The 17,120-nt window shown below is 39.7% G+C and overlaps 1 protein-coding gene across 1 annotated transcript; it reads right to left on the reverse strand.

The window, feature by feature from the left end:
- Window positions 1–776: 776 nt before the first annotated feature.
- Window positions 777–16,832, reverse strand: LOC103064061 (glutathione S-transferase 3-like). Its single transcript, XM_007435157.4, has 7 exons — window positions 16,701–16,832; window positions 12,692–12,799; window positions 11,846–11,897; window positions 7,943–8,075; window positions 4,605–4,746; window positions 3,373–3,504; window positions 777–1,306 (listed from the first exon to the last, which is right to left on the reverse strand). The coding sequence occupies exons 2-7, from the start codon at window positions 12,776–12,778 to the stop codon at window positions 1,175–1,177; spliced, it is 678 nt and encodes a 225-aa protein (XP_007435219.1). The 5' UTR covers window positions 12,779–12,799; window positions 16,701–16,832; the 3' UTR covers window positions 777–1,174.
- Window positions 16,833–17,120: the final 288 nt, after the last annotated feature.

The following is a 17,120-nucleotide window of genomic DNA, read 5'->3' on the forward strand; positions in this document are numbered from 1 at the left end:
AATGCCTACTAGTGATACCAGTCTGCCATGTGTATCCAACAACCCCCAAAGTCTTGGATTCATTAGTTACAACCAAATAGATTTGAATTACAGATGCTAAATGCAATTAACTCAACTTTATAGTGGAATTTGGTTTGTGAAACACTCATTTTTAGCTAATAATGAATGATAATCTATACCTCATACTTATCAGATTTAAGATCAAGACTAATTTTCTCTGATTTTAGAAACAGTAACTCTGAACAGTCATGATCTTTGTTTTAAGAGTGGAAAGGTAGGATATAAACTTTTCAAAACTATGATGGATAACCTGTGGCTCTCCACAGATGAATATAGCTGCCATTCAACTCTATTATTTATGTCAACTGGGGCAGATGAGATTTGAAATCAAATAACAACTTTACAGACACTCACACCCACACTTATCTACAGGAAGCGGATTCTAGCTGAAGGTCTGAAAAACTTACTAAAAGTAAGAGCAGTTCAACATCAAAATCACTTCCCCTTTGGTAGGTATGTTTATGCAGAGATTGCATATCCATCTGTCAAAAAGCCTTTAACTCCAGAGTCCACTGGAGTTGAGTGGCCATAAAGTTAAACAAACAAATAAATAATTTGAATTCTAGCATTGAATTCAATGGCTCCTTCCAGTTCTATGATTCTATGTATGTAAGCAAGATACATGAATGAATGAATGAATGAATGAATGAATGAATGAATGAATGAATGAATGAAATTTTCCAGAAGAAAGAAAAAACTTCTTTATGTCAAATGTATGAATGCAAGAACTTAAAACACTTTAATGATTTGCACCAAAGAGTAAATCATTTATTGCTTTTGATCCCATCAGATAATCATTTGCTTTTAGGAAACAAAAAATAGGATTTTGAATTGTCCCCTAAATGAGATGAAGGCAAGGTCCATGCATTTAGCACACCAGACAGCAGTGTGCCATGATAAACAACTGTGGGGGTGCTCTGTGGCCAAACATCATTGCATAGAAACCAAGGTGGGAGATGTACTACCACTTGAGGTTAAATAACAATAGGAACCCTTTGAGATAGCTTGTAACGGTTGGGCTGTGTTCCTTGCTGCATGATGGAAATCTTGTTGGCTTATGCTGGGTCTTTCTATTGCCCGGAGATATTTGATATTCTGGCAAGCAGACATGATGTTATGCTAAGTCCATCTTAAAAACCTTCAGCACTGTGGCTACATAAGCATCATCAGGAGGTGGTTTCCTTTGGCTTCCAGGTTCTAGGAATTTCTTAATGGTGGGGATAGAGCTTATTCTTGCTTTGAAAGCCTAAAGCAATAAATAAACAATATTTACTATTATTATTTATTGTTATTATTATAACTATAAGTAATTATTATATTACTGTTGAACTTATAACCCGCACATTCCCAGCCAAGACAGCTTGTAGTGGTTGACAATATAAATCAACAACATTGATAAAATCCAGCCATCATAAAACACCGTAAAACTTCAGAACACAATAGAGATCTGTAAATAAAATAATGTCCCAAAAAAACTTCAAATATAAATATATCAAAGATATACCCCTGTTTATATCTATGAAACACAAATTCCTGGACAAGAAGGTTTGAGTCTTTTCTTTAAACAAACTAGGGAAGGAGAAATCTGAATTTCTTATGAGGAAGGAATTCCATACAGCTGGTGCCACCACAGAGAACCACCCTAAGCAGTTCCGACCCAGCCTCCCTCCAGCATCTGTAATAAGCCCTTTAAAATAATTGGACGTTTCTGTTTGTGACATATGGGAGAAACCCCTCTTCCATATAAGTGAGTTCAGGGATTTATAGATCAAAATAAGCAGCTTGAATGTAATCCAGACATCTACACGTAGCCAGGGCAACTTTGCCAAACAGTCTCCCATGCTCCCATATGGAAACAGCTGACAAAAGCTTGGCCATCACATTCTGGACCCACTATAATTTTCAAGTTTCTTTCAAAGGCATCACCACTTAGTGTGTGTTACAATGGTCAGAGCATGGGTAATAGTGTCAGGTTGGATAAATCAACAGTTGATAGATTAGTTATTCATCTGCAGATGAAAGAAAGGTATTCCTTGCCACCATGCTGACCTACATACTCAAGGACAGCACAGGGTCCAAGAACAATGCTCAGGTTGCCTAACTGCTCCTTCAAAGGAAAAGAAACCCCACGTATTGAAGTAAGGTCCCATCTCTCTGGATTAAGTCTCCCCCACCTATCAATTACGCTGTAGTGCTTGGATTCAGCCACTCATCCAGTCTGTAATCCAGCCCCAACAGACACCCACCAGACAGCCCAGCACACCTGATTAAGAGGGAAAGGAGAAGCAGAGCTGAATGGCATCTATATGTAGATGGCGCCCAGATCCATAACTCTGATGATCATTCCCTACTGCTTCATACAGATATAAAAAAGCCCGGAGGGGAGAATAAGAATTTGTGCCACTCTGAAGTCAAGAGCCGCAAAGTGGAACATACTTCCCCAAGAATGCCATCTAAAACCTGCCCCTGAGATAAGAGAGGAGCCATGATTTAGCTGTGGTCCCAACTTCCAACTTCCCAAGGTGATTCAGAAGGATTCCATGGTAAATGGTATCAAAAGGTGCCAAAGATCCAGGAACTTAAGCAGAGAAATATTAACGTTGTGCTCCCTTAACAGATTGTCAGAGCAACCGGTTACCATCTCATGAGATGCTCCAGACTAAAATGGATCCAGAATATCAGTTGCATCCAGAAGCACTTGGAGCTGCTCAGCCACTATCCATTCCACCACCTTGACCAGAAATAGCAAATTTGAAATTGCCCTGTGGCTAATAAAAAGGGAGGGATCTAGCAATGATTTCTTCAACAGGGAGTAGAACTGCCTCCTTCAAAGTAGGATGCCACTATTCTTTGGTTGAGGAAGGCATTAAAGAAGCATAATTTACCAGCCTCAAAAATCTGTTCCAGCCAGTATTAGTCACAAGGGAGCTGTATTTAAAAGACATGTGATGACCCAAGCTTGTTCAAGCACTTTGTTCACATCTTCAAGCTGCACAGGGGAAAACCAAGGCATATACATTAAGCCCTTTCCTGCTATCTTCCCCACAACATTGTGAATCTGCTTATCTCAGAAAAGATTCATAAACCCTTCACAGATGGGTCAAGGAGGCCTTCCCAGCCTTCCTGGCACAAGCTCCTGAACCACTCAAAAAGTTCCCTCCTGTGAACAAAATAGAGGCAAAGAAAAAGCATTGCTGGACTTCAGTTCCTATGATCTCCAACTAATGGCTTAAGTAGCAGCGTAAGTCAGAACTAGCACGTTCATTTATATTGTGCAAGTAAACATTGGCCTGATAGGCATGACTAGATTACCTGTAGTTGAGGGAATGGTGCAAGAACATCAGCTTTTTTCTCTTCCAACATTAAAATTGCTTCAAGCAACTGTATATCTGCCCAGCTGAAGTGATTGCCAACCAGGAACTCTTGCCTATGCTGTTTCAGAGCCTATAAAATACAAAAACACCATGGCTGAGTCAAAACATACATTAAGTAAACTCTGCCAAAAGGCTTTTGGACATTAACTACTCTCTTCGGATGATATATGCCTTACAGCCTACTAGAAGCATCCTATGGTTGTTCAATAGGAACCAAAGGGAATACTCTCTCTATACAGTAAACATGTATGTACACATATCAAATGCTAAAACTGAAATAATAATAATTGGAAGCAAAGAAGACAGAACATTTAAATGCTGGGGAGAAATAAAAATCAGTTAGGAAAGCAATTAAGGCCTGGGTGTTATAAAAAATGAAGAGGAAATATAACACAATTGTAAACTGTTCACATAAGGCTGATAATCAGAAACAGTCTTGTATTTCCCAAAGCCTAACTAATCTATTCTCTTCGGAAAACAGACAATATAATATGATTCCAGTTTCTTGTATTGTTCCAGTTCAAGGAGGAATACAAGAAACTATAGGTCATTTAATTTAACAAGTAAAATGATAGAAAGTTTTGCTTAATTGAGCAATATTCTGAGGTCACAAGTCTGTCCCATAAATTAGAAAATTACTTGGTAGTTAAATCCATTTCCCTAATTACTCAGTATAGCCAACTAGTTTTCATCAGTTAATGCATTGTTTACAAGTATTGTGCTTGAAGAAACAATGAATTCCAGTCTATCTGGGCATTCTTGGCTAATTTCCCAGTCCTGAAGTGCATTGTTGTGCATACCAAAATATTTGGAGTGTGTCATAAGTTGCCACAGGAACATTTTTGGATGGTGACAAGGACAAGAGCAGACCAAGCATTGATTGGAGTGTTTTATCCAGTTACAGCATCAGAGGAGAACACCATCCTGTCCTACCTTAGACTGGGATCACACAGTACATGGTTTACAAGCCATTTGGTTGTTTCAAATAACATGCAAAGCTAAATCCAAGCAAAATACATTACTGCTTGGGATCTTGTGTGGATGGGCCTAAATTTCAAAGGCAGAAAGACAAAAATATCTAAAAATGTGCCTTCTGTGTATGCTCTGAAGCCAATGCCATTCATCTGAATGAAGGGGTAGCTGCTAGAAGAAAGGTAACTGTTGCCCTACCTTTTCATAGACTGGGAAGTACCTGGTTGTGGCCTTTTCAATAAGTGTAGCAAGCTGCTTCTCCTTTTCCTCAGGTGGAGAAAAAGGATACAGCAAAATAATAGCCATCAGGTCCATGGTTCCTTCCACGTACATGTCAATTCTGTGGAGGTAGATGGGAGAAATGTTACATAAAAAAAAAGCCACATTTTAACAAATTAAATTTAACTTAGCTGACATCATGACACAAATACTGTTATTTACATGCTTGTGTCACGCATTGAGACTCTCAAATACATAACGGCAAGATTTGTGTCACAATGTCACTGGCCATGTTGTCATTTCAAAATCATCTTGGCTTGCTGCAGAAATCTTGTCTTGGCTATAGCAACTGATCCCCAGCTTCAAGAGTTGCATGTAAAATGCCTATTCTTCTAAGAAGGACCACTGCCTGGGGCCACCTTCTGCAACACTGCAGTTCCTAAATGTGCAATAGCTCTTTTTCTCCTTGGAGACTGGAAAAACACACACATTGTCCTCTGACCAAAGCTAATTCATGGCAAGATGGCAGGCTGTGCACTGAGTGACACCTTAGTCTTTGTGAGTGTGAACTCAAATGTGCACTAAAGAAAAAATTTCTTCTTTTGCCCTCACTCATGGATTTCATTGTTGAAGAGCCTAGAGATGGAGGATAACTCCTCTAGCAACAGGGACTAAAGAAGAAATTTCAGAAGAGATCCCCAACAGGAAGAGCAACTGACCAAGAACAGGAAAGAGAGTCTGCATCTATCAAACAGAACCACTCTCTGCAAGTACCTGGTCCCTTCAAGAGGTGTCGGCTAGCTCATGCTGGCTTAGGATGATGGGCACTGTAACCCACTTTACCTAGAACTTGGAGATAGCTCTATTGGCCTGCATACCTATATGCTTCCCTGATTCTCCTTCTCTATTCCCACGGAATAACACAAGAACTATGACCTACTGTATGACTATCATATAAAAGGGGGAAGAGCTCTGCCAGCACGAAAACTAGGCATGAGAATGCCAGTCATGCTTTCACAAAGTTGTGTGCTCCCAGCCCTTTAAAATATTGCCTAATTGCAGAGTGCATGTCACATGATCTATGCTATGGTACGGTGTTTCCCAACTGGGACATTTTCCAGAATCCCAGAAGTATCATCTTCTGCTCCCAGATTTCCCAAGCCGGCATAGTCATTGCTCCCAAAATGCTACTAACAAAGGAATTAACTGCGGAGAGGGAGTTCTACCTCCTTTCACACTTCTTTCATTGGTTCGCAGCTGCAAAACCAGACCGTTCCAGTTCCACCTTGACTTGGTTGCTTGTTTGGTTGTGCCCAGAGCTGGTCTCGTTTACCTATGGCCTTATTTCTACACAAAATACCTGAGTCATTGATTGTCAGCAAAGCAGGCAGGATCAGACAGGCAAGGCCAATATTGATACTGGCAATCAGACAAAAAAGGAGTATGTTCAGAACAAGTTATGAATGTGATTGTGCAACTTGCTTGTACCAAAAAAAGAGGAAAATGTGCATTGTATTCTGAAAGGAAAGATAGAAGTGCTGTAATGCTGATATAATAATATTACAGATGATCTAAAACTGATCTTGATCTTTCTTTTGTTAGTCAGGCCACTGGTTAGTAGTCCAGAATAGTAAATTGCTTTTTCACCATTGAAGCTAATCGGCTAAGACACTCTCTTTTGAAAAGCTAGGCATCTCTGTAAGAGGTCAGAGGTAATGGCATCTTTCCCACAAAGAGATTTTTTTTTTTTTTAAGTTAGTAGCTCCAATGGATAGAAGCAGAGGGCCAAATTGTGCAAGAAGTCAAATGTGACATTTTTTTTGAAAAAAAGAATGCTGTACAAATGGCTTGAGGTAGAAAGCCAAATTACACACCATGTTAAACTTGGCACTTAACTTGCAGATTTTTCAAAATGCCACTTTCATTGGGGGGAGGGGAAGGTGTCCATGAAATCTGAGATTGGAGTCCACATGAGATTTAACCCTATGCTTGGATTCACTGGCTGGTACATCAGTTATGGCCCTACCTGGATCTGGAGGACTTTGCAATGGTAACTCATCATTTTCTGACTAGACAACTGCAATTCATTGTACATGGGGTTGCCCTGAAAATCACACAGAAACTGTAGCTTGTACAAAAGGCCACGGTCTAATTGTTGGCCAATGCTAGTCACCAAAAGTATATTATCCCTCCATTGGCTGCCAATAGGTTTCCAAATGCAATTCAAGGTGCTCGTTTAACTTATGATACCCTTTATGACTTGGAGCCCATATAGCATACCTGAGTTAGCCCAGCTGGTACATTCTTCCCAGAAGAAGCTTCTGCTAATACCAGGAAGTGCTGTTTCTCACCTGTGGCTCTGGCCTTGTAGACTAACTCCCCCTTGGAACTAGGACTCATATCATCCCTCTTAATGTCCCAGAAGCTGCTTAAGATGGAACCTTTCTGTAGAGCTTTGGGTGACTAGTTAATTGTTGTTTTAATTCCAATTTAACTGTTGCCTTCTATTTTTGTCTTGTATTTTGGCTGTGTGATTTATTTAGTTGTTGTTGTTGTTGTTATTATTATTATTATTCTGTATTGTTTACCATTTGGATTTAAATGGTGTTTATTATGGACATTTAATTGGCTGTATGTTTCATTGAGTCTTTTTAAATTTGGCACACACAAATAGAATAAATAAAATCATAAATAAAGAAATTTATGGCTGTATGTTTCATTGAGTCTTTTTAAATTTGGCACACACAAATAGAATAAAATCATAAATAAAGAAATGTATATAATTAATTTTAAATAAATAAAAAGATTTCTAGTGGAATGCCCTAATCCTGGAAGGCCCCTTAGGGATAAGTGTGGGAGCTACACAAATTATTTTTCTGGAAATTACTGCCGTTCATAGAGAGCCTAGTAGCTTCTGATGTGCAAAGGTGTCTTTGTAAGGAGGGGGGAGGCTGTGTGTTGGGGGAGTGGGGGTTGGACAACAAATACTACAAAGAGACTATAAGCCTTCAATTCTCTCTGTCAATAAAGCCAATAATGCTGCTCTCTTTAACTTCTCACAACTAGATGCAAAAATCAGGCGCATGTGCCAGTAGAAAGTTAATGGATAACATAGGACTGGCAAAACATTTTCCAGAGGCTCCAGGACTATTTTAGACACCACACCAGAAGCCAATGGTCCAAAATGTTTTTGTTCTTGGCCTGCAAGAATCGTTTCTCATTCATAGCCAATGTATATTGATATGCATGTGGGAATGCAGTAATATTAGGGCAGAGACTTTTGATCTAGTCTAGTATAATGAACTGCAATACAGTACTGTGCTCTTTCTTTCAGATCCTTCCCATGGAGATTGTATTTCCCTGCAATGTAATTGAGAATAGCCTTGGTGTGGACCAGCTTCAGCCCATCCATCTCCACCAGGGGGACTTGATCAAACAGCAGATACCCCTCTGTGGGAAAGGGGAGAAAAGAAAAGAGAGAAAAACGCAGCATCACTGAGCAGGCCTAGGATGTCATAGAGTAGCTTCAGAGAGTTAGGCAAAATGGAAAGATCCAGCTATACTTAAATACAGTTTCATGCTAGTATGTGACCTACCTTCCAGACTGAATTTAATCAACTAGCAAATATAATAGCTTTTTATGCAGAATAAAACAAATTAATTAATGGGATATATGTATATTGCACTTTCAGCCATGGAAATATTTGCTGTGCCTTAAATTTTAAACTGTACCCCAAATGTTGGTGCAGATTTAAAAACAGATTGCCAAGCTCAGAAAAAGAGAACAGTATCTTTTATTAGGAATAATTACTCTACAGCCTTTTCCACATCTTCACTTTTCCATAATATTTACAGATATATAAACAAATTTCTATTTCAATTATGAAACTGCGTAAAGTGTGAGAAATTGTTGCTGAGAAGTCAGCCATTTGCTTTACCCTTTACCACAGACATCTTGCACATGCCATCAGCTCACCTATTTCTCAAACTTCACTCATATCAAATTTCTACAGATAAAACAAGTAAATCAAATTCATGGTGTGAGAAGGAAATCAAACTCTTCCTCCATGAAAGCAGGAAGCCAAACCTTCCCGCTTGTCTCATCCTGCCATTCAATCTTTCCATAGCAAACAAGGTCAAATTTACAGTTAGAATGAGTTCCCCCAAAAGATTAAAATGTGGCAGGAAGAGTCAAGATTCCTTGAACCTAGCCAAAAAGATCCCCTAATAAAATAACAAAAGATCTGACAGGAAGAGCTAACATTCTTTGAACTTAACCAAAACCTTAATCAAATAACAAAAGATCTTTTCCCAAAGAGATCTGTATACCAGTCAGGCAGTGCTAGACAGGCAAACCCAGGATGCCTGAGTAGAGGAAACCAGCTCAAAGGGTGCCTGGCCTCAGTGGGGTGCCTGACCTCCTGGAACTCCGGCTAATTACACTTTCTAAGAATTTCTAGAGGGCGGGCTCTCTCTTGGTGCGCTTTTTCAAGAAACAAAGGCAAGTTTTCCCTATATAAAGGGCTCTTTGGGAATTCTTGCTCATGGCCACTTCTGAGATCTGATTCTGCACGCTGTGCTTTTGGAAATAAACGTTTACCTCTGTTTCAAGCAACTGTCCATGCATTTTATTCTTGGCTCGGAAATGAACTTGGTAAGATTTCCTTCTTAAAAAAGGCTTTACAAAAAAAGCTGCATGATGGGTCATCCATAAACCAGGTGTTCTTAACCCAGGGACTACCTGTAATAAGCAGCCTTCCGCAGCATGCATTCTGCTCAGTTTAGCTTTACCCACAAGCCATTATCTGATTGGACGTGATGAGACAACTTCCTTATTGGTTGTAGTGGCTGATCAGGCATTTTGTGGCTTACGCAGAACAAAGAAAGCTCTACCTGTTCCAAAGGCAAAAGTAAATTGCACCCACGGCACAGCATTCTCTGTTGCATCTCTTGGCTACAGGCTACCTTAGGAAGCCATGGCTGTTTCTGCCAGTCTTTTTGCTTCCACCTCCCAGGATCTGCTGCCTGGGATGACTCTGTCATTCTGCTTAATGGCGTGGCCTGCAAAGCTAAACTGGGCAGAATGCATGCTTCAGAAGGCTGCTTATTATGGGTAGTCCCTGGGTTAAGAACACCCAGTTTATGGACGACCCATAGTTAAGAACAGAGCCTATTGTACCTAAATTTGAATTAAGTACGCAATGATTCGAGTTAAATGCACAATGGTTCAGGTTCATTACACAATACTACTTATATAGCATTATACAATAGTACTGTTCTGGCTTTCATGTAAATTTGACTTAAGGACAGACCTTGGGAAAGGGACTTGTTCTTAAACTGGGAACTACCTGTATACAACATGAGAACCCAAATGATTTCTCTTTACATGCACATGTAGACCACGGTTGACTCACTGTCAGCCTTCCCGGGTAGACCAGATAGGAAACGTGACCAGGTGAGCTAATTCTACCTTATTGTAAGGCTACGTTAACATAATCTTGTAAGTTTGAAAACACGAATCTCCCACCGTGTCTTTCACAGCCTGATAAGTTAGGGAAGTTCCTTTCTGAGTTTCTTTCTCTGCCCATTATGCAGCTGTCGGCTATGCCCCCTCTTATCTGATCATTCCCTAGGCAGCATCCCTTCCTCCCATTTCCCAAGGTCATTCCCACATACCATTATATTCACTGAAGAAACACTACAATTTCTTGTCCCTGTTGGAGATGACCTTTCTCATGGAGAACAGAGAGGGGATAGCAACAATGATTTCCTGAAGGAATCCCTGATAATGACCGCTGCAGATCTGGGAAAGTGCCTTGCCTTCACTGGATAACATCCCTCTCTCTGCTATTCTCTAACTATACTGGTAAAGCCATATAGTCCCATACAGAAAGGAGCAATGGGGAGGGGACCAAATACAGGAGCTCCTCCAGAAAATGATGCTGAGCATATTAAATGTACTAACATACCTAGACCAATTTTAAGTATCACTAACAACTTCAGCATCTCATCAGATTTTCATATTTTTCTGGAAAAAAATTTGATCAATTTAAAATTCTTAAGTAATCAGGATCTTAAGGCTATCGTATAAATCCCCACTCCAAAATTATGAAAACTAAGTAGCCTAAAGAAAACAATTGTTCAAAAACAGGGTGATACAATTCAGTGGTGCAATCTACTTCCCAATCACTTGAACTCAGTCCCTTTCAAGGTATTTCAGAATAAAAGGTTATGACCTGGGATTATCAGGTACACAGAATTGACAGATTAGGCAGTCAAATTAGGAATTTAATTTAAAATTAAAATTTGTTTTGACTCCTTCTTCCTGAAAGAGATCTTGGAAATCATTTGTGAACTGTAAAAAGGTGCACATTTTGAGAATATGAATCATCAGTAGTAACTTTTTATTTCTTGGTAGAAGGGTTTAGTCTGCATTATCAAGTTGCTGATAAACTGTCAAACTGTAGATATATTAATCATAAACAGTGGTGTGTTTATTGAAGGAAGGAAGAACACAAACTCACATTAAATTGGGATGAATGCAATTCAAAGAAGTGCTCCCTTTGTATATTCTCCATCCTCTTCCCTCTTGGCAACTGTTTCAGTTCCCACTTACTAAGCCTCCTATTTTCCTCTGCATTTTCATCCCATTCAAAGGCATCCATGAGAGTGCACAGGGGTGGGGTGGGGAGAGCAAAATGTCCAGAAGACAGCTGTTATCTCATGATCAATGCCCCTCTGCAATGCATGTAAAAATAGGCAGGGCTTAAATTGCATAGTTTCCATCTTGAATTTTTTTGACTCCCCCTGCAGTCACCCCTGATCTCATTCAGCCATAAGTCCCCAAGTTACTTACTATCTTATCCTAGCAACTACTGTTCAGTTATCAATAGTAAAGCAAATAAACCACTTCCTTAAATAAGGAGCAAGGAAGCAACATTCAGCAACAGTTAGTAACTGTCCGCCTCTGTTTTTTCTCAAAAATGTGACAGCATAACTTAAAAAAAAACAAAATCTGAAAAGTCTGAAATGGAACAAATTAATAGAAGCTATCAGTTCCACTAATCTATTTCAAATATAGCTTTGTACATTATTAGCACATCACTAAATCGAAGGAAAGAACACCAATTATTAGTCAGTTCTGAACTGAATGTATGTCCTTTGTGGTATATGACACTTATTTTAATGATAGAGGCTTAAAGATTAGTTGCTGTATTTACCTTTGATTAATTTCAAATATTGTTCTCTTGTTTCCAAAAATATTTCTTCAAACTGGAAAAAGAAAAAAAAACATGTTTTAACTTAGTATCACAGGGATACAGAATTTTGAAAACTGGGCTTAAAAGTACCTTTTGGGTCCCATAATTCCCCAAATGGGAAAAGTTGGGCCAATGGGGGAGATTTAAACCTGCCATTTCATCTAAATCCCTCCAAATCTCCACTCCCAGACCTAAATCAGGGGAAAGATTTGGGCTCTGCCTACCCTCAGGTAGGGCTACTAGACCTTGGCTGCAAAAGTAACAATGACCACTGGATGGCAGCAAAAGGATAGAGAAAATATTTTGCTCCCACCTCATAGCCATCCAGATCTTTGCAGTCTAGATCTAGTACTCTTACCATAAGGGACAAAAAGGAAAAAGAAAAAAAGAATGGGGCAGTTGCTTGTGGGATACATGAGTCCTTTACCCATCCCCAGAATAACCCCATGTGAGTGGTGAATTGAGAAATCCTTAGCTCAAATCTCAAGGCAAAAAGAAACCCTAATTTCATTTTTCTTCTAAAATTGTAGAGGGCAGGGGGAATGGCCTTGAAGGACAGGGGAAGAGCTGCTACCAAGGCAACGGTTAGATAAGCGGGGCTTGAGCCCATTCCAGGAAACTAATTTGAGTCAATGTCTGAGGCCTTGCCCAGTTCACATGAAGATGAAGTGAGGAAGGGGGAAACACATTCAGACTTGCAAGATTTGGTTACTATAGCTATTACGATAAAAATAGTCCTGATCTATATGGCATTGGTTTTTTAGTGCGGTCTACCTTATAGGCCTGACAAAAACAGAAGAAACAAACCTCAACTCCAGCTGCTGCTAACAGCCACCGAATGGATTCCATCCGTCCTCTGCCATTGAAATAGGTCAGTTTGGGTTTCCCAGACATATTTGGCGAGTTCTGGATTTCCTGATAGATTGCAAGATAGAAAATAAATGAACTTAATATAATCTGCCAATATATTTATTTCTAATAATATATATATAATCTTGCAGGAAAAGCAAGTCATAAACCTTGTGAGAATTCAGGCTGCAGGTGTAGGTAATGTAACTGGAGAAATGTTAAAATATGGATGTGATCTGCTTATAGATTGACAATGCAACTAGTTTTGTTATAAAGAGAGAATGAATGAAGCTTGAATCACAAAATAAACAGATGAAAGAAGAATGAATGGGCAGAGGTAAAGAGGAAGACAAAGAATGTTGTGGCTGAATGGTGTAGATTAGAACCTCAAGAAAAGACAGACAAGAAGTTTAAAGTGCTAATGGCAAGTATCAAGCAGTATATGACAAGATGGAAGCAAGGATGGATTGCAATTATGTGAATGGAGTTGGTATAAACTGGTTTTAGCTATATTTCCTTTTCTTGTCTCATGCCTTTAACTTCCTTTGCTTACCATTTATTACTTCTTTTCTGTGCGTTATAATAACAAGAGGGGTGACTTTTGATGGGTCCCATTGGCCAAGGAGCTTCCTTTGGCGGACCCAGGAGGGGAGCCTTTTCTCCCATGGCACTTGCCCTCAGGAACATCATTCCCCCCAAAGTGAGTTTGGCCCCTGCCCTATTGGCCTTCCAGAAGTGTAATGGTCTGTGGGAATGGCCTTGGCAGATAGGAGGGACAGTTGCAGATGGGACAACTGGCATGTAAAAGAAATCTCAGCCCACAGAAGGAGAGAGGGTGCATGAGAAGCATTTCAGAAGAGATCCTCCCTAATTTTCCAGAGAGTAAAAGGAAAGGAGAGGAGAAATACTTTCAGCCTTGCAAGATTCTGTTAATGTAACCTTACAATAAAGAAAGTGTTAGTACTCCTGGCTGTGCTTCCTGTCTGGACTACCTCACAGGGTTAACAGGAAGGCCCTTAAAACATGGTTCCATCATGGGGCCTGGGGATCCCATGGTAGTGTTAAATGGTTGCACTGTGTGTAAGCTCAGAATGCACTCTCCCGTGTTTGTTGCTGTTGTTGTTAGAGTTTTAATTGTATTTTTAATGGTTTTCTTTTTAATTATTTTGTTTGTTTTTTATTCTTTGAATGCTGTGAGCCGCCTAGAGTCACAAGCATAAGATGGGCGGCTATATAAATCTAATAAATAAACAAACAAACATAGCCTGTCTCAAAAGGAAATAGCATGATGGATGTGGATGGATGGATGGACGTAATGCATTTTCCCGGTGAATTCTAGATGAAAGAAAACCAAGGAAGCAAACGGAAGAAAGTTTTACTCCCTCAGTTATTATTCAGAATCCACTGAGAAACTGTCATTTACAATTTTGTCCAAACTGACCTTTTCTTTAAAAATCACTTAATCTGTCTGTTATATCAGGAGCAGACAGTCATGTATTTACTAATACCTGACAGTAATCCAGATCTTGGAGAAGAAGAAGAGGGAGAGAGAAAGAGAAAAAGAGCAGCGGTTGAGGCATGCTTCTGAACTAAGCAGGTTGGCCCAAGCGGAGTCAGGGACATTAGTATTCAAAAGCTAGATTAAAATTTCTTTTAAACCCATGTCAAGATTTACACTGTTCTCAGAAATTAAGGGAGTTGTTCCTACTCTGTGTTGATTGTTACAGAAAATTCAAAGAGGCGTTGCCAGTTCTACAAGTCTGAGCAGAGCTTTTAAGCATTACAGCTGAGAAATGGAAGGCAAGAATTCCCACAACTCACAGCAAGTTAACTATATTAAGATGCATTTTCCACCTAACTGGCATAAAACGTGCGTCCCCTGTCAAACATCTTGCATAATTGTAGAAAACTGGACCAACAACCTGTTCTCTGTTTTCTTGCCTTTTTGCTTCGTTTTGCATCTTTATAGAACAACCTTATGCTGTAATTTTGCTCAGTGATACCTACTTTCACCAAATTCCTGCCTAAAGCAGCACTAGACAACTCAGTGCCAGCTTCTGGGTTGGGAAATCTAAAACAGCTAGAACCAGATGGTCTCTTCCTTTAAAAACTGCAGTTTTATAAGCTATACCACAGTCCAATATATAATGGCTGCTTCCTGAGTTCAACGGTGCTGTTTCCCAGGAAAAAGGACTAGACCAGTGTTTCTTAAAATACGGTCCTAAGTCCCCTGGGGGTCCCCCATGAGGGGATCAATATCTAAGTGGCAATGAAGCAATATCTAAATTGGCAATGTTAACTTTATAGCTTTAGAGTATGCACAGAGTTCTCTATAGCCAAGCTTCAATACTAACAGCACTTAGCGAAATTGCAAGGGGAAGCAACTAACCACAGATAAGCTAGCTCAGATAATAGGGAAAACTCCTCCCGAAGAGACTACGTCTGAGGCCTGATAAGGAAGGAGGACCCAGAACAAGGGTCTGCAGGGACTGACAAGGTATAAGAGTTAGGGGGAACTCCTTTAAATTAATGTAAGCAAACAAGGGCGGGGAATAGAATTAATGTAAGCAAACAAGGGCGGGGAATAATGTATTCTGTTTAAGTTTCTTTGACTGGTTGTAAAACTCCTCTTCATTATAATGGTACTAAGATCTGCCTTTTTAAAAATACTATAAAAGGCTGTGGTTTTGTCTCCAAGGGTGTGCCACCCTGGTCTCTCTTGGTGCATGGTGTGAGCACCCAGACTTTTGCTTGGCCAAATAAAACGCTGCTTAGAGAAGTCCCTGCTTGAAGTCTCTTATTTTGTGCTGCTGACTGATTTCAAGTTTTCTGGGTAGCTGTGAACCTTACACCCAAGATCCTCTCAGGGGTCCCCGAAATCAGAATTATTTGCCAGCCTATACTGAAAAATAATACAATACAGTATTAAAATCCTATCAAACAATCGTGAGAAGTGGAAACACTGGACTGGAGGATTGCTAAATGGGCTGCTTTCACTTCATCCTAAAATATTTTCAAGTGCCTCATTCCAAGGACAACTTTCTTCTGTGTAAATAGAAACTCACCATAATGATGTTTCTCTTCCCTGCAAAAATACCACCCTGCATAAATTCAGGAAGGGTATGTTACGGACCCCGTCATCTAGACAGTTTTGACTGGTGGGGTCCAGGAGGAGACCCATTTCTGCCATGGCTCCTGCCCCCTGGAACATCTTGCCCCCTGAGGTGAAATTGGCCCCCACTCATTTGGCCTTCAGAACGGGCGTCAAGACCTGGCTCTGCCAACTTGGGGACCCAATGGGGATTTGCAGCACTGGGGGCGGCTGGTAGCCTGAGGATGCTCTCTCCGCCTTTTTAGTTTGCATTTTAATTTTAACTTTTTAGCTTAATTTTAACCTGTTGTCATTTTTAACTTTTATATATTTGTTTGTTTGTTTTTGATTTTATAGTTTTTATCTGTGACGCCACCTAGAATCACTTCTATAGTGAGATGGGCAGCAATATAAGTTTGAAGAATAAACAAACACACAAATAAATAAATAAAACCTATCCCCTTTCTTTTCCCTTCTACTCCCAATTGGGGGGAAATTCTGTTGCAGCACTTCAGAACAAAGAAGGCAGTTTTAATCCCCACTTTGATGCCTAATCATACAGCAATAAACATTGCCCTGCTTACAACTAACCCAACTTCAGCCTCTTTTTATTTTTCTTTCTTCCTTTTCCTTCCCTTGTTGTGCTTTATCCTATCTAATCTACTGCTTTAATAGCTTAATCTGTAATTTTGCTCCTTTCTCCTATTAAAGGTCTGCAAATAGCATGATCCTACAAACAAGCTAAAATATTTCTATATTGCTTTTAGGCAATTAACCATTTTCTTTCAATATTTAATCCCATTATGCCCACAGCAGTTGATATAAAACACCTGAAACTCTGAAAAGGTCATTCCATATCAACATTTAAATACGAACCTTCTGAAAAGCCTGATCTTATTTGTATCTCCGCCAAGAAAGCATATGAAGAAATGAAGCTGTGTCTACTTTGCCTATACAGCAGCCGCCGCCGCCGCCGCCGCCTCCTCCTCCTCCTCCTCCTCTTCGGTTAGAAAAAGGAGGCAGTCCCACCGAACAGTCTGTTTGAATTAATCATAGCATACAGTACATTGAACCTTGGAGCAAAATACTTTGGATTTGGTCCAGGTCCACTATGAAAAAACCGACTCTTTCATTATGGGCACTGCCTAGAATTATCTACTGTTTTGTAACACTGTTACATTGCTTGGGCCAAAAAGGTATTTAAAATTTCTAAACAAACCAGAAGAAATAAAATGGAGCAAACTAAAATACACTATAAACACAAGTACTAGGATACTAATGTTTTAAAAATACTTG

The sequence above is a fragment of the Python bivittatus genome, unplaced genomic scaffold (assembly GCF_059951505.1).
Source record: "Python bivittatus isolate LINGU-HERP-01145 unplaced genomic scaffold, Pbiv_v1 ctg000020_np1212, whole genome shotgun sequence".
NCBI classification, from domain to species: Eukaryota; Metazoa; Chordata; class Lepidosauria; order Squamata; family Pythonidae; genus Python; species Python bivittatus.

Excerpts from the sequence above, each read along its gene's own strand:
- LOC103064061 (XM_007435157.4), bottom strand. The coding sequence starts at position 12,778 with ATGTCTGGGAAACCCAAACTGACCTATTTCAATGGCAGAGGACGGATG. Across the intron at positions 11,898-12,691 it reads TAGCAGCAGCTGGAGTTGAG|TTTGAAGAAATATTTTTGGA; the intron begins GTTTGTTTCTTC and ends TTCTTTTTCCAG. Across the intron at positions 4,747-7,942 it reads GATCTGAAAGAAAGAGCACA|AATTGACATGTACGTGGAAG; the intron begins GTACTGTATTGC and ends CTACCTCCACAG.